The sequence below is a fragment of the Pavona decussata genome, unplaced genomic scaffold, assembly GCF_977016875.1.
Source record: "Pavona decussata unplaced genomic scaffold, jaPavDecu1.1 SCAFFOLD_112, whole genome shotgun sequence".
Lineage (NCBI taxonomy): Eukaryota > Metazoa > Cnidaria > Anthozoa > Scleractinia > Agariciidae > Pavona > Pavona decussata.
Window position 1 is genome coordinate 1,426,130 of NW_028145526.1, and position 23,871 is coordinate 1,450,000.

General features: G+C 38.8%; 2 protein-coding genes and 1 long non-coding RNA gene across 3 annotated transcripts in view; all 3 read left to right on the forward strand.

Moving 5' to 3' along the window:
• The window catches only part of LOC146470728 (uncharacterized), a 77,432-nt gene that overhangs the window by 37,007 nt on the left and 16,554 nt on the right, over nucleotides 1–23,871 (forward strand). The window lies entirely within an intron of this gene.
• LOC146470730 (uncharacterized) overlaps nucleotides 5,252–23,871 on the forward strand; it is a 52,200-nt gene continuing 33,580 nt past the window's right edge. Inside the window, exon 1 of the mRNA XM_085121695.1 lies at nucleotides 5,252–5,663. Within this exon, the coding sequence (XP_084977821.1) occupies nucleotides 5,549–5,663 (115 nt within the window). The 5' untranslated portion in view covers nucleotides 5,252–5,548. The remainder of the gene's footprint in view (nucleotides 5,664–23,871) is intronic.
• LOC146470731 (uncharacterized) lies at nucleotides 8,545–17,472 on the forward strand. The gene is made up of 3 exons (XR_014866986.1): nucleotides 8,545–8,778; nucleotides 16,252–16,297; nucleotides 17,167–17,472. It is a non-coding gene; the product is annotated as an uncharacterized LOC146470731 (long non-coding RNA).

Here is a 23,871-nt window from a genome sequence, read left to right on the forward strand (position 1 = left end):
CAAGTTTATCAAAACTCTGGAATGCCATTATCCAATCAACCAGCAAGGGTATGAGTAGGGCAGGGTAACTTGGGGTTTGGCAAGGCCGGACTACATCCTGCAATAGATAACGATAACTTAATGGATGTCAAGACTTTGCTTTAAGTTATGCCTCGGACGACCATGGAAGCACCAAGCCACCCCTTCAATTGTGTGGTCAAAACAGCATCCCTTGTCCTTTTCACACTCATCTCGTTGTATTCCAATAGTTACAAATCCATGAGCGCTAAGGACAGACTTCTATAGAAGAAAAGGATATCTGTAGCGGCTAACTGCGCTGGGCCAGGCTAATAACTCGTATTCATTCAGGTAAACTCACATTTAATAAACGCTGGAAACTGAAACATCAGAGCATCAGTACGTCTGAAGGATACGCTAGCTTACATACAGAAATACAAACAAAACAACCGAGCGAAAGCCATACTTGCAGTTTATTGTGCCTACACTCAGACGATCGCGGTACAAACCTAGAAATTCGTACGCTCACATGGCGAGAACAGGTATTACAGAATGCTATAATCTGCGTTGTCAAACCACTAAAAAACCAAAATTGAGCAGGCGGGCACTGCTCAGCTATTTAAAGTTGTTGACAGCTTGTTCATTTCAAGATCTCCCTACATCTCTTGGTTGAAAATTCAGTCAATGATTTTTACGTTCAAAGAACATCGAATCGTACTTTTTTGGACGATCTAGATAGAAACTCTGGAGGCTTTACACCCCCTGCCGCTAAGGAGCCCATACGATCACCGCCCTCACTTCTTTCTTGGATTGAGGAACACGAGCTGTACTATGACTCAACGAATTATTAAAAAATTATCAACGTACTTTCAAGCAAATCTTGTCCACTTGATCCAGTGCCAACTCATCTTCTAAGTCACTGCGCTAATTATAACAGACATTATTAACGAATCCTTATGCACTGGTGTATTCCCAGCTGTACTAATAAACAGTCTTTAGTGCGTCGAGTTTTGAAGAAACCTGATCTTGACAAAGATGTTCTTAAAAATTGCCGACCTGTTGCAAATATTCCTTTGATGGCCGAAGTTATTGAAAAGGCTGCTGCGGCTAAAACGCATTTCTACTTGGAGACAAACCACTTATTGCCTCAGTATGCAATCAGCGTATCGGAGACATCACTCCACCGAGACTGCGCTTTTCCGATTTATGAACGATGTACTAAACCTTCGATCTTCGTCAAGACGTTGTCTTTATAATATTGGGCCTGTCAGCTGCCTTCGACACCCTTGATCACACTCTTCTCAAGGACAGACTCAGCAATTACTTGGATTTTCATATAGTGTGTTCTAAGATGGCCACCTTTATTTTATAAATTACTACGAAACAAATAGAACCAAGGGTGATCTTCCCTGAAAAGCTCTTACAACTGAGCTTGCTGAGATCATCCTGCTACTAAATAAGTAACTGTAGATTCAATTGATGTAAGTAAGAAAAGTGGCAAAAATAAATAAAGTGAAGTGAAGTGAAATGGTTCTCCTCTCACCTTCGATAGTTAACAAATAGTCCAGTCCGTAGTCTCCGCTCATAATCTGAACAGTATATTTTATGGAGATGACTCGCAAATATATATTAGCATCAACCCTAATGATCAATCATATTGACCATTAATCACCCTCCGACGATTTGTTACCCATGCTATGGCATGGAACACACAATAAGTGGCTATGCAATTCTGATAAAACAGAAGGTATTCAATTTATTTCTCGCTTTGTCAGGCATCCGATCATTAGAGATTTTTTGCTTGGTGATACCACTGTATATATATCGGACCGAGTATGTAACCGCAGTGTTATAATGAACAAGGAACTCAATCTTAGCCACCATCATCGCCTCAACGTGACGTCCAAGAGAGATACATTGCCACTACGATCAATTGCCCGCCTGAGGAAAGAGCTGTCTAGAGGCCACCTGGAAATGCTGATTAATGCATTTGTTGTGTCCCATCTAGATTACTCTAATAGTGATTACCGTCACGGTGGCTTACCTAAGCGTGTAACTGTTAAACTTCAAAGCATTCAGAATTCTGCAGCACGCCTGATCTCGTGGATAAGACTATCCGATCGTATAACTCCAGTCTTGAAACATTTTCATTGGCTTCCGGTTGAAGCACGCATCGTTTTTAAGGTACTGTTCTTAACTTAAAATATTCTTAATGGACAAGCTCCTGGCTATATGGCCTTTCTTATTACTAAATATCAACCAAACCGTATGCTTCACTCATACAGCAGTCTTTCTCTACTTCACGTTCCGACAGTCGAGACAGCAACTTATGTATTGAACCTACTTTCTCCTTTTACGCTCGAGAAATATGGAACACGTTACCACAAGACATCAAATCTTCTGAAAGTTTCTTAATTTTTATATCTCGCCTTTAAACTTTAGAATGCAATTTTGCATTAGTTATATTTTTGCAATAGCTTACTATCTATTTACCTACTAGTTATCTATTTACCTATTTATCTACGTAAAACTTATTCCTTATTGGTGAGAAAGAAGACGGCGGGTTAAAGATGTTTGCCTTTCTTTTTATGAGCAAATCGCTTAAAGTGACTTGGGCGTCAAGATTTTCTCGACGAAAATAAAGCACAGTTGAAAATTATACCAAATTACTTAACTAAACACCTTGGAGGTCTTAAGTTTTTATTATCTTGCAATTGCAAATTCGAAGAACTTCCACTAAATGAGTGACCTCCCTTCTACCTTAACATTTTCAATATTGGGAAGAAATCAGGCATATCACAGTACCCAAACATACGACAACGTTAAATGAAATAATTATCTGGAATAACTCTGACATTAAAGTGAATGGAAAAACAGTTTATTACCAACCTTGGCATTACAAAACTGGTGGATCTCTTGGATAATCAAAACAGGTTTTTAGCTTTCGAGAATTCAAACGAAAGTATAATGTAAAGACTACTTTTATCGATCATTATGGTTTAACTCATGCTTTGGTCCCACTCAGGACTAGAATTCCAGTGACCGGAACGCAAAAGCAGAACTACAACCTCTACTGGTATGATAGCCTCAAAAACATCACAAACGCATCGTTCATGAAATTTTTGTCAAAAACAAATTTGTACCCCCCAATACACAGGAAGGAATGTTAAGCCAAGGCGTCAAAGCCTCAGAGCTACCAAAACTTTACCGATGCCCCTTTGACACGACAAAGGAAGTCAAACTAGCACTGTTTCAATTTAAGATAAATCATAACATCGTCTACACCAAGGATAAACTTATGAAAGCTAAAATGTCTACCAGCACCACGTGCTACCTATGCAATCTTAGCACACATACTTTACAACATATGCTAGTAGACTGTTCCTTTGTCCAACATTTTTGGAGATCCTTTCGCACATGGTGGTTTATTATGACAAAAGTAAATAAATCTCAATCTATCTAGAGAGTCAATCCTGTATGGTTATTTTCGCTCTTCCAAGTTTAAAGGTTTAACAAATCTAGCATTACTCGTCGCAAAATATTTCATAAATAAGTGCTTCTTAAACGAGAAATACTTAGATTTCGAACTCTATAAACTACAACTGCGTGAGAAAGCCCTCACGGAACAATTTATAGCCACCAAAAACAACAGTATCACTGTCTTTAACAACAAATGGCAACCCTTTATCTCAAAAAATAATTATTTCTGGCACAGTCTGACGCGGTCGCACTCCTATCACACCATCCAGTATTACCATTATTGTTATCGGCTACCTATCCATCCTTTCTTTTCTGTTTAGACTCAAATAAGTGTATGTTTCTTTCGGGTTTTTTTAATTTTATTCATTTACTTTTATTATATTATTATCGACAAAGCAGGCATAGCGTTAGTTCGGTAAGTAGTCTGGACATCGTAAGTAATTTCAATATTGTAAGTATAGTAAGCATTGTTAACAATGTAGATATAGTTATTGTGGTTAGTATTGTGAGTATTGTAAATAATGTTAGTAGTGTTCAGTATTGTAAATGTCGTGTCATGTAAGGCAAATAAAAATTATTTAAAAAAATCAATCAAAATAGATAAATTCATGTTTCAGTTAAGAAGAAAAACTTATTTCTTATACGCAAAGGTTTGGTAATAAATAAGCAAGTAAAAATCAACGATAAATCGAACGACGCTTCGGAGTCGTCGTGACACTATTTTCAAGTTCAAAATGGTTAGAATAAACTGTCAGAAATAGTTCGCTGAAGATTAACATCATAAATAGTTCTGGAATGTTAAGTAAATAGTTTGCCTAAATTTGAGTCGGATTGGACTTTAAGAGATGGTGTGAATTAAGGGAAACACACAATTTTTCTCTGTTTCCATGGTGAACTTGACTGAAGAGTGACAGTTGTTAAGAGCCTGAAGAAGGAGCCGCTGATCAGTTGTATCCACGTCCTTTGCCAACTCAGTCGTGAAAGATTTACTTAATTTTCTCTTTACATTACAACACCGATTTGTTACCTCGTTTTCTTTGCTTCCTTAGCTTCGCGTCCTTTCTGCGCCCAACAGGCTGAAGTTACCATCGACAAATGGGTTTTGCCGAGGATATGACTAAATCTCCGCTAACGTCTTTTAACAATTTGACGCCTTCGCTTTTTTTTTTTTCTTTTCCAAAGCTCTTCACGGTTCATTCTGCTCCTCTCCCTTACCTTCTTGTTATTTCTTCACCCACGCTTTTTCACACCAGGGTACTCGATTTCATACATGCATAACAACGGCTTCTACAATCAGCAGACACCTAAACCAATTTTCTTTTTCTCTTAAAAAAAAGATATGGTAGTTCTTAATTAGGCAATATTGCAGTAACTAAGTTTTATAACATGCTGTACTAACTCTAAAAATAATTTAAAACATATCACGACGCATACCACACTCTAAAATGATAATACAAAACACATGAATACTACAATGAAAAATTTCATAGCAGATGTTCTCATTAATAAACAAAACAGAACAATACTTAATATCTTGGCTTGTCAAAGTCAAGGAATATGCTTTGCTGGTAGTTATAAAAACTGTGTCATTGAATCGAAATACAATTTCTTGGTCAGTTTAAATTTCATTAGCCCTTATTGGATATGGGATGATTATAGCCAACTCAGCGCCTTGCCGACAATAGTATCATCTCATAACAAACGCGTGCTAGTGAAGTAGATCTTAATTATCTCAACTGTTAAGTAAACGATTCTGGTACGACATTCAATTCTCGTACCGCAATTAACATCATGATTTCCAGGACTAAAGACGGACGTTACAAAACAACATTTCATTGGGAACTATAAATTTTGGAAGTTAGTTTTCTTTGTTTCTTCTTGGAAGTAGAAAACTTAACGTGACCGAGATGCTATATTAATTATGTTGAGGAGTTAATTGCGACTTGTTAAAGAGTGTAAACAGCCTGTCCACCCACGAAGCTGACATCATTTAGCAGGTGCAAGGAAGTTCTTTTCTGAGGAAGATAATTGACCAATTCGCAGCTACACGTTCAGTCTCTTATCGTTCGTTATGGCCAATTGGTGGCTAAGTATGCTGGCGTTTCTTGCTAGTTTGAGCATACTTTTATTTGCATTTGTGGTGGCAAACTCTGACTTTTGTTGGACTGTTTTTGAATCGCAATCTGGTAAGTAGACTAAAGTTAATCGACCTGTTATGTCCTTTCTTCTAATTTGTCCAGGCGATAAAATCATTCTATTTCCTTTTCTTAACAGACCATGCTCAAGTTGGCCACGTGTTGCTTCTTCTGCAAGTAGTGTATGGGGTGGTTCTAAGTTTTCACTCTGTGGATTAAATCCCCATGTTTAACCATTCAAATGAAAGCTAATAAGCAGTAGTTTACTGTCACTGTTTTATATATTGTGCTGTAAAAGATGATACTAGTATTTGGGTCGAAGGATGAAATCCCAAAAGTGTGACCATTCAGAATCCCCTTCGTTTGTAGGATATATCATCCGTCAGTTCAACGAGGCTCAGTTAGATTGTGAATCAAGAAAACAAAGTCCAACTCTATTTTAAACAATTAGGTAACAACATAAACAGCACATCCTTTACTTAAGCACAATCAGGTTTTAGGCATAAAAATGCTTGTGGGGTCGGGAAAGGTAAAACTACAAGATAAAAAATTTAATATGCATTTGAAATGGTACAATAATAGTGATATTTAGGAATAAGAGGATAATTAAAGAAAATAAAAAAGTCGTGAATTGAATATTAAAACCATATAACATTTGTAAACGGTGTAATGTCTGAGGATTGATTTCACAGACTGGATGTTAAAGTCAAGTTCTTTGAATACTTTATCCTTTTTCACCTCATTGTAGAAAACCTTAAAAGTAAATCCATTGTACTTTGAGACGGCGTTCCATAAAATAGCGCCTTTATGACTAATATGTTTTTTAATCGCGCTACAGTAATCGTATTATGTCTTTTAAGATTGTAGCCGGAAGGCTTGGAGTTTACCAAGTGTGACAGTGCTTCTGCACTTCATCGATAAGTTTAATTAAACGTAATTTGTATTGGTAACTGATTGTATTCCAGTTGCAGTGTCGGTATACCTCATCAGATGGCGTGTGTTGGGGTAGGTTGTAGATCACTCTGGCGGCTCTACGATGGAGTAGCTCTAAAGAATTTAGATGATCTAAATTATTACAACCTCCGGCATACGACATGGCCATATAAGACTGAAGGGACAGCTCTATTCAAGAAAGAGTAGGTTCAACTTGTTAATAAAACTCTTCTTTACACTGATAAGATTCCAGTTTTGATCAGGAGAGTCTGTTATCAGTAGTTACCCCCAGAAGGCGAATGTAATTAATCCACTCGCTTCGTCCCTCACCAACAACTACAGAATTAAGTGATCGGATGAACGGTTTTCTCTGAGGTAACTTTGCTTCGCACATTGCCCGGCGAGTGAGGTGTTAAGTTTTCCAACCACCAGTTATTAAATTTGGAGAGCGGGTCATTTGAAGAGGTGATTGCGTTATCGACCGTGTTGCTGATACAATAAACGCTAATATCGTCTTCGTACATAAATACGGTGCCGGATGAAATGGTGGTCGACAAGTCATTGGTATAAAAGGCGAATTGTGTGGGCGTAACTGAACCTTGAGAAACCCTCTAGTGACATTTAACACTGATGAGCGCTGGACATGAACAGACGGACGGAATATTGAGATCGATTGAATGGCCAATATACAATGGCCCTCCAAGCTTATCAAAACTCTGGAATGCCATTATCCAATCATCCAGCTTTTAATAAGTAAAGATGTCCACTCTCTTTCTCTCGGTCACAAAGGTGTTATGCCCCTTTCGAAAGTATTAATTTGAAATGAAAATCCGTGCCTTTTTACATTTACCTTTTGTTTACTTGTACTGTAAGGGTTGTCGATAAGCACTTTTGACAAATCTTAGAGATGTCATGAATCCTTGGCTGCTTGGTTTCTAAAAAAACTTGCTGAATTCTTTAAGTTAACGGAATAATGAAATACTATGTAAGTATAAACAGTTTAAAAACTGTAAGATCGACATGAAATCGCTTACAACCATGAACCAATTAAAGAGATATTCTTACAATGAATGGCAATGTAACAGGCGTTTCTTTGACTTCTCAGTTGGGAAGCGAAGATGTAAAAAAATTTGCTAACGTTTTTTTTTTTTTTTTCAAGTAATTAAAGTGACAGAGTTACATCGTAATAGCAATTAAAAAAACACAGATTTCATTAAATAATTAAAAAACAAGAGGGGAACTTGTCCGATCCGCAACAACGGTAGCAGATTGAAGTTCTCACAAAAAAATAAGCACATACCCAAAACCATGAATCCACCTTTGATTCCACACCACTGAAACAGACGCCAATTAAATCCACATTATTTTGCTTCACAGTCAGTATCATCTGCTTTCTTTATCTTCGGGTTGCAGGTTGAAAAAAGTCTCGATAATAATTAGAGAGATTTACTGAATCGCGTTTGAGGCAAACGCCAAAACGTGAGATTCGCGTTAATGTTTTCTCGAAAAAAATGAGTACATAGATGAGAATAGTGCAAAATAATTATGGCCTTTAATGCTAATGCAAACTACTCATTTTTTTCTGAGAAATTGAAGACATTTAGCCGGAAATGTAGGATAAACATAGACACGTGGTCATTTCTGCCTCAATCGAAATTCTAATCTCTCGATGTCACGCAACACTACGTCATGGGGTTAGGTACCGAAGTAGACTGCAAGCAGTCCCTCTCTGGTTAGTTGAGAGGTCGCGCCAAAAAAACTGGACCGAACGAGCGGAGGGGGGCTTGGGTAGAAGCGGGAACAAGGGGAAAGGAAAAGAAAGGGACTGCGCTCTTAGCTGTAATTGATGCATTCAGGGTAACTCCGCCCACAATTCGTTAAGTTAAATCCATTAAAAATCCAATTAAAAATGACATCTAATAAATAACAACTCCTCCTCCACGTCTTTCCTGGGCATACAAGTAACAACAACAACAACAGCAATTTAAGGAGCTGTATGTAGCGTTGCAGTTTGGTCTTCCGTGGCAGATATATCTTCTGACCTTGTGACCAATAATGAACGTTCTTCTTTCCACCAATGAAACTGCGTTGTGATCGTGTCCTCTGTGATTATTTTGACAAGGGAGGAGATCAACGTGCACGTGGTCGACTTTCGCCGGCGATAAGCATTTAGAAGTCGCCATTTTGAACCAAACACGAACTGAACCATCGCGAGATGACTCGTGAATATCAGGTAAGCAGCCCTTGTATTATTTTCGTGCAGTGTTTTGCAAGACTTTTCTTTGTACTGTAAATTACATTAGATGCCAGCTGAAACCCGGATGGCTGACGCAAAGCTGTCGTCCTTTTGCTAGATGTGCTAGTTTTAATTTCGAGATCTGTGCAATCTTTCTGTGGAGCTTAAACTGCTAAACACTTTATTACCTGATGCACGTTTTCCTGGTTTTACAATTACCATAAGTTCGACTTCAGCTCGAGAACAATAAACACTCGCTGATTGACCATGTTCCATGACCATGTACAATGTAGCACAACTTGTCCATGGGAATACGTCATAGCCTTGAGAGACAACAGTTCCTAGAAGGCTTGTCATTTTCATATGTTTGATATTAGACCAAGCCGTCCTTTCTATTTCAAAAACAATATATATTATACAGTGGACTCCTGATAACTCGAACCTTCGCTAACTCGAAGCAATTTTCCTTTTCCTTCACGTCATTCATTTTCTATATAATTTTACCCTCAATAACTCGAACTCCCGTTAACTCGAACCTTTTTCGATTTTCCTTGAAGGTTCGAGTTATCGGGAGTCGATTGTATATACGGTTATCACGAACGCTGAGATGAGTTTCATCCTAGGATGCAAAAATTTATGTGAATGGTTTTATCCCAGGATGACAGTCATCTCACCCATGATAAACTTTATCTGACCCAAAATTATTTCCATCTTGTCTTTGCTGGAAACCACGTACCCTGCTGGCAGAGCTTTTCTTAACTCCACAGGAAGAAAGAAAGGCTCTGCAGAAATTGTGTTTTATGGAGTATGCTCGTTGCTTGCATATACTGTAGTTTCAAATTCAGGGTGTCTCAAAAACTCAGACCTCAGACCCCGGAAAAACTCAAAGGCAGAATAATTATTTGAAATAAATGTGATGGTATATTTCAAGCCTGGTGAATGAATGAGAATGATGTACTATTATAGAAAGTGACACAGGCATACTCGGAAAAAAGAATCCGAGTGCTCCTATCAGGAGTCGAACCTAAGACCATCCGGTTACTAGTTCAGATGCTACTACCACTGAGCTACAGGAGACTCGTGGGAGCTTAGGCCATCATACCACACGTTTAGCATTTAAATCCTGGCAGTACGAAGGATATTTGCCCCATTGCCGGATTCCATATCGTGGGGGACTGGGTACGAGTCTGTGTATTATGGGATATGGGACAGAACACTCCCACAGCCAGAAAGAGCACACCGAGCTTTACAAAATCCACAAGTTTGGTGGGATTTGGGCCAATATTGAACGAGATACAGCCAGTCAAAAACTTTAAAAAATTTACTAAGAAATGTATGGATAGCCGGACGCGACGGACAATTTGTCTGGTGCCGTATGTATTTCATAGTAAAATTTGGAGTTTTTGAATGGCTGTATCTCGTCTAATATTGGCCTAATTAACACCAAACTTAAGGATGTTGTAAAGTTCGGTGTGCTCTTTCTGGCTATGTGAGAGTTGTGTCCCATATCTCATAATACAGAGACTCATACCCAGTCCCCCACGATATGAAATCCGGCAATGAACCTAGTTTAATGGCCTTAGCTCCTATGAGTCTCCTGTAGCTCAGTGTTAGAGCATCTGAACTAGTGTTCGGAAGGTCTTAGGTTCGGCTCCTGATAGGAGTACTCAGATTTCTTTTTCCCGAGTATGCTTGTGTCACTTTCTAGAATAACACATCATAAGCCAGTTATCAAAGAATGATTTTTTTTGCTTTAAACTCTGACTCTTAATTCCTTGTTTAAGCTGTCAAGTATTCCTCAAAGTGTCTTTGCTTTAGAATTCTAAAAATGGAGGTGTGTGATGAAATCTTGTTAAGCATAGATTCAAAAACATTACTTCATCGAGGCTCTCAAGCTTAAGAAATTGTTTTGCCTTGGTGTAGTGGGCTCATTTTTGGCTTTCAGTTTATAATTGATTATTAAAATGATATGTGCACTATCAAAACCGGTCTAATGACAGAAAACCAGAGTGACTATTCCAAAAGTTTGGACCTCAAAGGCTTGACGTGATTTCTGCAAAGTCTGAAAACTTTTGTCAAAGTTCATCCCAGTCCTTACACTGTTCAACAGGGGTGAAATAATTCTGGGATGAGCTAATCTGAGAGTAAAACCATGTAAACAACATCATGGAAATGACTGGACACCAAGCTGAACTTGTCCCAGAATGAGAAGTGATTCATGTAAACAGGCTGTTGGTCTACTTGACAGCCATTGTTTTGGGGATGTATTGTGTACTGATCTCAATAACAACTTTTGTAGTTATCAGACAGAAGATTGGCCAGAAGACAACCTTGGGTGGTCACCGTTTTAAGATAGAATGCTGTGCAAGCGTATAATATTGGGAGAATGCCAATAACACAAACCAACACTGAATTATCAACCCTTTAACCCTTAATATCAAAGAACAAATTCTCCTATCTTTTTCCCATACTTTTCTTATAAAAGTACTCGGGTGACGTTATTAAAATATCAAGAAATTTCACCTTGGGTTATCATATCTTTAATTCTCATGACCTCAGGGGTGGAATGAGCGTTGATATTACGAGGGGAAGTTTGATGCTGATCACTGTTAAGAGTTATTGTCTGAGAAAACCAGGCAGGTGGTCAAAGATCGGGGTCGGCCAAATCATTCCATACTAACATCATAGATAGGTTAGGTGGACTTATGGATAAATATACTAAAGTTTGCTCTTCAAGTGTTTTGGTATAGGAGATATGAGATCCACTCTCCATCACCCCCTTAGGCCCTTGTTTTTCTGGTAAATTTGACCCAAATTTGACAGCCAGCAAAAACTGTACAATCTGGCGAACGAAGTTCATGTTTTGTACCTGATATGAATGGGCATTGAACTTCTTGTAAAAAGCCAGAGATATGCGAAATAAGCAAAAGTCACTCTACAACATTTAGTTTTGGAATACCTATATTTCGTATCTGCAAATGAGCAAGAAATTAGCCATTTTCGACCTCACGCAGAACACACAACTAAAACTTCAGCAAAAACTGGATGCCAAAACCAAACACTCTTACCTTCCATCTATCAAAATCAGCAATAATCTTTTTGGGCCATTCAAACAGCAAGATGCCACATCACCTCCATTTCTCTTACTACTAGATGTCATGTACAGCACGACACGACGCAATCAATGTGCTGTTTAAGCCGCTCCTGGATTTCGCATTGGGTTTGTCTTAAGTTAAAAATATTCAGTTGATCAAATTAGTTCCACAAAAAATTCAAATCCCTTCTCTTGCGAATTTAACGGAAAGAAAATTAAGAAAACGCGAAAATAAACAAAACGACGCCATGTTGAATTTGTTCACTCGGGATAGACTGGGAACTAGTTGATTGGTTTGTAAGGGAGCCAGGGGCTAGCCAAGGCTGGCCATGGATGATTGTTCCACGCTGTTTTTCATAAGTAAGCTTTTTGATTTAAGGAAGGCTGGTTTAGGCTCATGCCGTAAGTAGCAAGGAATAACAAACTATTGGGAAATGAAGATACCAACGAGAGTTACAACCATTTTCCTTGCTTATTAAATGGCCTACATGTTGTTATGCTTGCTGGGCAGGGAATATCGTTTTGAAATTTAATTTGCATTTTGTGGGCTTTGATTAGGTGAAGTTTCTGGGTCAAGCTGTCTTGTACTGTCAAAGACGGGATTACAACAAATCAAAAAAGAGCCAAAAACACAAGAGTAATTTAGAGAAACAATACCGTAGCCCAGTTGGAAGTCTTGTTTGTAGATTCACTTGCAGAAACTCTATTTTGTTTCAATACAAAGGGAAAAAATCCGAAAAAATAACGTCATGTTCTTTTATATCGTAAAAGACTATACACGTACGAAAGTATTTTATGACAATTTTGTTCTTACCATATTTTCATTTATTACGTGACATATGGTCTTCGCTCCAGTCTTTTGCGACAGTATTTACATTGCACTCAGAAGCGTAATGTACAACGCAAAATGAGCTGCTTATTTTCAACTGTTGCCAGTGTATGCGGTCCAACACCATACGCGCCAAATGAGCTTTATGTTATTCCTCTAAAATCATGCAGAAAGGATTTAACAGATTATCTAACTAATCTGGGTGTCAGTCGATCGAAGTCGAGGCTTAGGGACACGGATTATAAACGAGGCTGATGTTATTCTCAATCGCGCCGGATTGCATTCTCTATCAGAGGATGACAGCGAAATGTCCAAAGCACAAATACGAATTAACAACACATTACCAGAAGTTAAAATCCAGTTGTTCACACCCATCTCACAGAGGTGAAGCGAAAAAATTAAAAAATCCTCGTCGGGTAAACAAACAGGTGTCGGAAGAAATATACCAGGAGTTTCAAGTTTCAGTTCCAATAGGATCCGGTATGTACAATAAGCCAATATTTAAATTATTTTCTCGCAATTCACCTTTTTTTGGTAATTAATTTACTCTTTATATGTTACCTTAAGATATTTCACTTTACGTGTAGTTTCTTATCAGTTCGGAAATCTCTACTAATTTATCAAATGCGTTGTTTTGTTACAATGTAACAAACATCTCATTCAATTGAAATCAACATTTCAAATATTGTTTCAGCCCTGTGTATTATAAACACTTGTCGAAAAGGCCATTCAAGCAGATTTAAAGTGGAGGATGCTACCTCAAAATTTGAGGACAAGCTTAAGGTGAATGTTTTGAATTAATAGTAAGATTACTGTTCCCTTGGACCGATATATAACTTCTTTATTTATTCGACCCGGAGACAATTTTGTGATGATCCCAGTAGAGGTTAAGAGTTAGGCGTTGCAGATTCTACGTTAACGTGATGTTATTTGTTTATTCTCTGATTAGCGTTCTTAACGGTCCGGCAGCTCCTCCTTCCCGTCTCCTATCATATTAATCAAGGTATCAAAGCGGAGATAAGACAGCCAAAACTAATTTTTTGTTAATTTGTTGTGTAAGTTTTCAACAGCAGCTTTTATAACCAAAAAGCGTATACTCCTAAGGGCCTTCTGGTGTACATGACAAGCCGGAATGATAAGTCCAACGCTTTTATTAAAAGCAAATGACGTATTCAGTGAGGGCTCCTAGGTAAATATTTCGCTTCACGACATGTGTTCATTGACAGACCAACGGAACTAGCAAAGTTCAAAATAAGTAAACAAAAGATCGGAAGCAAAAACAAACATACCTTGGAAAAGGCAGTTATCTATAGGAAAAAGGAAATTCCAAGCCAAAGGGGATCTGCAAGGAAAATTCTTTTTTCTAAATATCAAGCGCAGATTTTCCGTCAGTTATCTTTAGTTTTACGCAGTTTATTTTAAAGGTAGAACAATTCCATGACACTGTTTCTACTTATTTCACACATCCAATCTGATTGCCTTGCGGTAAAGGTAGAGATCATATTCCAGCTTTCCTCAGTGATTCAGAGGTGAGCGTGTAGAGTAGAGAGATTAACCTAGGAGGGTCAATTTATTGAGTAATAACTGTGATCAGTTTGCTTATACATTGTACAGAGATTTGTTTTACTAGTGTTATGTAGTACAAGTGTCAAATAACCGTACTTCTTTCAAAGTTACTAAACGGAAACTTTCTTATGAAGGCATTGCAATTTTTGTTATTAAATTCAACAATTCCAGTAGTTCATGCTTTAGCGTGCTTTATCGAGTTGTGAAGAACGCGGGAGTTGGATATCTCTGATTTCTTGACGGTGGAAATGTACATCAAAAGCCGCGCGATCAAAAAAAATCCAATAAAGTTATTTTTTCACGCTATTGCGCGGTTCTGCTGGTTCTATTTCGAGCATGATTCGTTCGTGTCATTTTTTGTTCAGATCTTGAGCTGTTTATCGCGACAAACAGACGTTTCTAGCAACAATGCGCCGGCGATAGGTCCTTCCCTGTCCCCTCCCTACCTAAAGTAAAAATAAGTAGGTCCCAGTCCCTTGAGAGCAATCCAACTCAAGATGGCGTCGTTCTGTTTAGTTCGTATTTCTTTTAAAATTTTCCTTCTGTTAAATTTGCCGGAGAGGGGTTTTGATTTTTTTGGGACCTTTTTAGTCAACTGCATATATTTAACCGTGGAGAAATCCAATGTGGAATCCAAGAGCGGCTTAATCGGCACATTGCTTGCGTCGTGTCGTGCTGTACATGACAACGAGTGGTAGGAGTAATGGAGGTGGTGAAGCATCTTGCTGTTTGAATGGCCCAAAAAGATTATTGATGATTGTGATAGAGGGAAGGTAAGAGTGTTTGGTTTTAGCATCCGATTGTTGCTGAAGATTTAGTTGTGTGTTCTGCGTGAGTTCGAAAATGGCTAATTTCTTGCTCATTCGCAGATGCGAAATATAGGTATTCCAAAACTAAATGTTGTAGAGTGACTTTTGCTTATTTCGCATATCTCTGGCTTTTTACAAGAAGTTCTATGACCATTTATATCAGGTACAAAACACGAACTCTCTTCGCTAAATTTTACAGTTTTTGCTGGCTGTCAAATTTGGGTCAAATTTACCAGAAAAACTGGGACCTGAGGGGGTGATGGAGAGTGGATCTCATATCTCCTATACCAAAACACTTGAAGAGTAAACTTTAGTAAATTTATCCATAAGTCCACCTAACCTAACTATGATGTTAGTATGGAATAATTTGGCCGACCCCCATCTTTCAGCTTTTTCAGATTTTGCCCGGTTTTCTCAGACATTGACTCTTAATACAACACAAGTCAGAATAATAATATCATTCTTGTGTGTTTATTATGTATGCCAAATAAGCTTTTGGCTATACTTTTTAAAAAACATTCCTTTATAAATTATTTTTCAGCTAGGTCACTCACTTTTCTAAAGTTCTTCACTTCCAAGTGTACTAAAGTTTGTATCTTTTATACAGACATCCGTAAGGAATTGACCAGTTTTCTTTTTATGGTCAGTCTCAACTTTTAGTGAACTGTGCATGTGCTGCATAAAACTGTCCTATTCTTGAACAGCAAAGACAAAATTCATGTTAAACAGCTTGGGATTTATGCAACCTGAATTTCTCTGTATACTGAGCATATAAAAGTTTTCATCTACATCTAGACTAAGAATGCTGTATTTTTCAGTAAGTGAAACAGGCATACTCGGAAAAGGAAATCCTGTAGACTGTTTTATAACTAAAAAAAGGAAATTACTTTATAATCTACGAGAGGCAAAATAAACGACTGCAGGGTTTGTTTTCCTTACGTCATTTGGTGCACTTTGTCTGCTTTGTCATGTCAAGAATTCAATCATTGTTGACGAAAAATAACCTGTCTATTCAGATAGGCCACTCTGAAATAATAATAACCAATCTTTATCATCATCATCATCATCATCATCATCATCATCATCATCATCATCATCATCATCATCATCATCATTTTCTTCTTCTTATCATGGTAACAATTAAATTTCTTGATATTTCTGATTTTATGTAGATTAAAGGCAGATGGATAAAATTGGGATTAAGAATTAGCTGAACAGGTAAGTTCAAACATGGAAGCTACTAAAGACAAAGTAGTCAGATCAAATAAACAGTAGTTGTAAGTGTTCGGCAGTGGTTCCTATCCAACGAAACTACTGTAAATGAATTATAGACAATACAGTACCTTACAGAGAGCAGCAAGTTAATTATGAAAAGTCGATCCATTTTAAAGGGGCTATATCATGAGGATTTTTATGTGTTTTGATCAAGAATTGTGCTGCAACTTAATCTAAGTACCTATTCCTGTTTATGAGATGCCCCCAAAAACATCAATAAAAAGATGTCAAATCATTTTATTAGTTTTCAATTTTTATCAATTTTTCGAAGACACAAGAGGACTTGAAAAAGTTGGCCGTTTTTTTCAAGTTACAACCCATTTCTATACATGTAATCACAGTGTACACTACAGTGTTGTAACTTTTAACAAAACTGCACCCTTCATTTTTTAGGCTTGCCTGTGTAAAAGGGCATCTAGGTACTCCAATGAAAGTGTTACTTAAAGTAACTGACATTGTCCTCCAACCATTTTCTTAGCAAGATAAGTCATTCAATGCCTTGTGACATCACACCTGGGTATACATAACCCTGGCTAAAACGGCAACGCAACTATACTAACAGAACTTGTCATTGTCAGATTCACGCTTCGTCAATACTTACCAGCCGTTACCCTTGCTGAAGGGAATGTTAGACAAAATAGACATTACCTCTATCCGAAGACCGTTTTCCACTTTAGAGACTAATACCATCCCTCCAACAACTGCCACGTGGGCTACAAACGTACTTTTCACAACTCAATACTGGTTGAAATCTTATCTGTGTGCGTAGTAAGGATATTTTTAGATTAATTTATTTTGCTTTTCTGAATTAGATTGACAGAAACATAACTGGAGTTATAATTGGATGAAGCACCGCAGAAGATATAAGAAGTCGAGGGGGCAGATTATGAAGGACATGATGAAAATAATGGGACTTTGTGCAAAACGTTTGTTGAATCAAAGAAACTCACATTAAACGGACAGCATCAAGTTGAAGTCAATCTATCATACCATTCTGAGAGAATCGCTGCTTGTAAACCATTTACACTTTTAAAACTTAAAGCGATTCGTAAATTCTATCAGTTGATCTTTTCGACCGTACCAAGAGAGCCATTTTTTACGAGATTTTAAAATAAAAAAATAAACACATCAAAATTGAATTAAGTCTTAGCTTTGAAATTAATTTGCTTTAAACCTATGAAGTCGCCATCTTTATCCATGCACTTATTTATAGCTTGTTTTGCAGCGCTTGGTGCACAGATAAATGTTGCAAATGTCAGAGATAACAGAATAAACAGAGAGTTGAAAGGGTTTGGAGATAGACCGTCATATCATGTCTAGGAGGTCAGGTCAGGAATGCAGGCTCCATAACGGGTTACATACCACTTTTCAAACATAACGCAACAACACCCCCCTCCCCCCCCCCCCCTCCACCTCCCACCTCCCACCCTTCCAATTTTTGGACCAGAAATAAATTTAATATCATGTATGACGTACCACTAAATCGCAATTTTCCTCGGAAAAACTACCATAAAATGCCATGGCATAGAATCTGAGCCGCTGTGAAGGGCATGGTCTGAATCAAGTAAGTCTGGGATAGGTTATAGAAATATGAGCGACAAGGGTACATTTTACGGGGAGGCTGATAGTTTCCCTCGCAGCCGTTGTTTGTGCTGTCACGCAACGCTCCCCAAGAAACGGCTGCAAGGGAGACTAGGAAGCTGATGAATTTTGTTAAAAATAGGAATCGACACTCGGGATTGAAGAACCTCAAAATCATTATAGCAACTTAATAGCAACTGTCATAATAGAAGACCGGAGTAAGGCTTCATTTCTTTTGCTCTCACGATCGCGTTGTTGTAATTTCGAAAAGGAGGATTCAACTCTCGTTTCTTTGCTAGTTGGTAATTAAATAAAAACACAACAGCGCAACTGAGACGTTCGGAAACACGCTTCCGGTCCAGTGGAGCGGGAAACGCAATTCCGGTCAGTATTCCATGGGAGCGCGGTCACTCAGCTCAAGATGGCGGATAACCATGGTAGGACCAGGGGAAGGAATTAAATTTCACTTGAGGTATTAATGTCTTTTTTTGTTACTTACACTCTTTTTGTACTTACACTTTGTACTTACACTCAGAAATTTTGGAGGTATTCGTTTTCGTGTTTTCGGGGTCTTAGGGTCTTAGGGTCTTAAGGTCTTAAGGTCTTAGGGTCTTCGTTTTAGAAGCCTTCGTTTTCGAGACACCCCGTCTCACTGGCACAAATTCTCGACGGATCCCACCAGCCATCGACCATATGTCATTTGTCCAGTTTAATTCGCTGAACAGTAGATTTGCAAAAGGAAAAATATTGGCTTGCGGAAAGAACTATTTATGAAGGCTCTTAGTAGTTTTCCATTCTTGCTCGTAATGCTAACGAAAATCAGCGACCGGTTTTGCTTTGATGAGGCCTGGTTTAACCTGCTCAACGTTCGAGTAATGAGATGTAAAATTCGATTGAGGTACGATTTTCCTTTCTGTCTGTGAATATATTAACTTTTATGATGTTCCAGCTGGCTTCAATGCTGTACACAGTTTTTCCTTCATTGAAGAGAGGAAAGACTTCTGTCGATCATCATAAGCAACCCTATTGACCAACGCTGTCGGTAGACACCGGCGCGCGGGCAAACCTTCGTAAGGGGCTCTGAACGCAATTTTCCCCGAATGGTTAAGAATTGGTTCATGCTTAGCGTGCGTATATCGAGTTATGGATGCACGCGGGAAGTTTGGAGAGCACGAGAGAAGCGTAAGAGTTGTTCGAGGCGTAGCCGAGAGCAACTCTAGCTTCTTGAGTGCTCTCCAAACTTTCCAAGTGCATCCATAACTTGATATACGCACAGCTAAAAGCATGAATCAATTCTTTTATAACATAGTGAAAATAAAGTAAAAGATTCCTGGAAAACAGGTTTTGTTCCAGATTCATTACAAAATTCTCTGTACAAAAACAAAGGCGAAAATGGTTTCTCATATCGGTTTAATCTTAACGTTTCATTAAGCTTCAAGCGCTTATAAATATACATTTTTTATGGTGTTGTCTCTCTATAAAAGTTTTTTTAATAACACAGCGCGCGCATGCTTCGCCCATCTGACTTGCACACGTCATCGGATGGACGCACGGCCGTGCGTATGTTGAGAAATGTACCATGATGACGCCAATAGGAATTAGATTAGGATGCACGCGCGCTATGTTATAAAACTTGTTAGTCGTTTGTGAACAGAAACGGTTTTAGAATATTTGTTTCCCAAATATATCTTGGCTACCAGAATTCGGTGCTGTCTAGAACACAGAGGATTAGAAATACCACTTTCTCTGCGTTTTACTAGACAAGTTGTGGCTTGTACAATCTGCTAAGGGTTCCGCCTAGAAGCCACAGTATTCCAAGTGATAAGAGAGTGAAGGAGGGGGAGGAAAAGTTAACGTGTGGGTAAAAGTATATGAGGAGAGCATGTACACCTTTACTCATCTATGGCGTAAACTACTGGGCCCTTTCATTTGTCATTCGAGTCCTTTTGTTTTTCGACATTGTTTTGATTCACCGCGAAGTTGAGGTTTTTTGTGATGTAAATAACCCATCTTATTTTTATTTTCCCGGGGCTTTCAGCCCCCAGGTATTACGACGGCATTGATCCTAAAAAACAGGATCTCCCTGATTGGTTAAGTGCAGTGTCATTCTTCACGCGTTGAGTGAGGCTATTTTACCAGTAAATATGTGATTTTCGATCATTTGATGACAAGGTATGGCAAATCATCAAGGGAACTTAATATATTCGTGCTCCGATAGTGGACCATTTTCTCGACAAAGTATAATCATTTACGACTGGGAAGCCGCAGCAAATAAAAAACGTACAAACAAATAACAGGATGATATCTGTACTGATCAAGGACCCATCGCGCATTGTTAAGAAGTCAATCAGAGAACAACAGATTGCTCTTCTGCTGAGAACCGAATTACCAAAAAGTACGTCATCTCAAAACAACTTTGCTCGAGGGTCAAAGAAATTGGCCGGTGCTGTAGAAGAACCTTTCATTCCCACTCCCCTTCGCCTCCCTCCAAAATGAAAAATAAAACTTGCGCTGGGTCGCAGTGATTTATCTGATTTGAAATCACTTGAAAAACTGGGTTATAATGGATTTAAAAAAAAAACATGAAATAATTGACTGATAGTTCATCGTGCTGCCAATTGCTGAGCTCCTTTCTGCGGTTTCAAGCCTTTTCCGAATTACTCAGTCTGAATTGGACTCACTAGGTGCCACAAAGCAACGCACTTTCAACTTAACTTTGTTTATTACCCAAAATCACTAACAGATCTCGTTACATTAGTATTTCTTAACAAAAGTCATAAAATTGAGCTGGAAAGCTCACAAGCCTGTCTAGGCTTATCCGCGGAGACCCCCAATCCACTAGTATCTCCGGTTGTAATAACCGGGCCACAGCGGAGCGCTTTGTGGTGTTTTGGTTAGGCCACAAAGCACTCTACGGAACCTTATTTAGTCCACAAAGCACTCTCTGGTGATAAAATTGGAAAAATCATATAATGTTGACAAGATCGTGTGATATGCTTGTAGGTGTCAAGGAAACACCCAGTTTTCATTGTTGAATCCCCTAAAACTGACCACAAAGCGCTTTATGGCTTCGAATACAAAACCACAAAGCGCACTGTGGCGCACTTTATCTGACAATTGTCAGATAAAACACCACAAAGCGCTTTATGACTTTCGTATATCAAACGACTTAAAAAACGCTCTCCGCAGTGAAGACAAAAAGGCATATAAATCTGCAAATTCCGCTAGTCAGTTTTAAAGTAACAGAAGTAAGGCGACGATAGATTAAAAACATGAGACTTTGCAATAAATAAATGGTACTGAAAACTGGACAACTGATGTTCCAAAAATATATAGACTGAGGACACAACTGAACAGTTGGAACGGTACTATTGTAATAAAACTTCAGAACGTTGACGGACAAGTTGCGCTCTAAGTCACAGCAATTTTGCTTTTTAATTTGGCTGCACTAGGTTTCAAAAGAAAATTTGGAATGCTATGATACGCAGATCAAGGAGAATCGTTGAGTTTGAAGCTCTCCCGTGTGTCGGGAAAGCCCGGGGACGGGAAAGAAGCGTTCTCCTTCTTGTCAGTTAGGTCGTAAGCTCAATGTTAGCATTTCCTTCTCTGATTTATCCTCTTATTTACGCAGATAGTAAAAACAAGACTTTAGAGGCTTATGGAAACTGAACACCAACGCACATACTGGTGTTTTCGATTTTTAAACGAAGTCGATCGGTGTAAGCCGCTCAGTTACGTCGCTTACAAATTAAGTCAAATAAATTTGCCACTTACCCTCACCCCGTCGAATAACCAATTTCGCTCGAAGACCGAACTCTTTACCAGTCTTAATTCGCGTGGGCCAAGATAGATCGCATTATGTGATTGGCCCATCATATCACATTACGTCAGAGGACATGTCTGCAATGGAAGACATAACTCCAATGGTACAACTGTATTGTACTGGCAAATCTAGCGGAATTCACTCAGTCCTCGCAGCGTCCGTCGAAGAAAAGTAAAAAAGCTTTGAATGAGCGAAAGTAAGTACGCCAACGAAACCGGTGCAAAAACGCGGGAGAAAGCCTAAAGCGCAGGATGCTTCAGATTTTTGCCGTTTGTTCAAGGTATTTTAATACCTTGAACAAACGGTACTAAACGGTACTAAAATGCTTTAAACGGAACGGTAATTACCTTTCGTGCGTAAACCTGTATAAATCTCAGAAGTCCGGCACAGGAAAAATCCCTCTCAGTAAAATAATTACTGAAACTCTTAAACTTTGTTTAATTAAGTTCTGAGTCTTCTTTATCGTCCCGTGTTTGCTTACAGTGTGCGTTGAAAATAAGAAATGCTACAGAACGGTTGAAATTCATCCGCGAAAACATCTACGTTCCACTGAGGAGAATTCTATAAAATCAAAGGAAAGCGGCCAGGAATACGACAAGGAAAACCGATAACCTGAAGAAATCTCACGGTTTAAAAGATTTGCAAAGTCTCCTGGATCGGCAACAGAAAAGAGACGGAAAGCTGGAGAAAACGAGCGAGGGGAAGAATCGACAGATCGCTGAGAAGCTGTGAAAAGGCCAGCGAAGCGACCATTGTTATTTAATGACCAGAGCATCAGGAGCGAAGATGAAGAATCGCCAAGCTTGGGCCTTGATCCGAGCTTCTTTGAAAAGCCAAAATCTCTAGAAGTTGTGGCGCATTTGAATTTTTCTTCGGGGCCCTGAGTAAAAGAAATCGACGACACAAGCGCCCGAAGTGTAATTAAGAATAACAATACTGCGAAGCGGAACAACAACTACAATCGAAGCCGTGTTGGCAAAGTTTTTCGCTATTACGAAGCTTTGATATATAATGTATTTCCCGAAACCAGTGGGAAGAACGGCCATTACATCTTATCCCGACAAGAGAGCTTCTATTGCCAGCTTCTGTTCCTCTTTGAGAACTAAGCCGCCGAGGCAATCGCTTAAATTTTACGAAGACATCGCTTGCTTGACTCTCTTTCACGACCGAAGCCATTTTCCTAGTGATATGAAACCGGTTGACATCCAAACGTGTGAATAAGTCAATTACACATCAAACTTGTCTGACAGCAGCTATTGTTTATGGACCAATCGGAATTTTCCGTTGCTGGTGCGACGGGAAATTCGAACGCGTTGGTTACAGTTTAGCCTCTGTAGGGAGGAGGTAATACGAGTCCCCTAAAAACGACTGCGTGGGAGGCTAGTTACAGTTAAGAGCGCAGTCCCTTTCCTTCCCGGCTCTCCCCCAGTCTCCTCTCGTTTATTTCTCCTCGCTCCAGTCTTGCTGCGCTATGAGCGCACCCTTTCGACTAACCAGAAAGGGACTGCTTGCAGTCTATTACCGAAGTTATCTAAACCGTACGTATTTATTTAATTACTTCAACCTTAGTAACATCTAAACTAAATTAAGAAAAATACTGTACGAAAAGATTAGTATTGGCGAGACTGGAATTTATATTTCTAAGTGGGGAACAATGGGGAAGGAAGGTAAGATATTTTTTTTGGTGTAAGAATTTTTCTCCCAAACTGACGCCTACGTAGAAATTTTTTTCTCGTTATAAATTGCCGATAGAGAGCTCGAAGTTTCGTTTATCTTTCAGAAAATGGCCATCCGCCCAAACCTCTGAAAATATGTAATGTCCATCCCTACATCCGTATGTCATAGTTTTGCTAAATATATAACGGAATATTCACAGTTCTTATGGATTACTTCCGGCACGTGCACTTGCTTGTAACGTCCTCTAGAAGAGCCAGGTATGGGGCCTTTTTGCAGACGGATCATTCTCGTCCCCAGACCCGCCTGATCCTCTTAGTCGCTGGAGTCTGGGCACGAGGACCAACTGGCTCTGCGGACACAGGTTTACGGAAGTCCTAGATTCTAGGACTTCTGGTATTCATCTATGAAGTCTTGAAATGTCATTAAATTTAGTGAG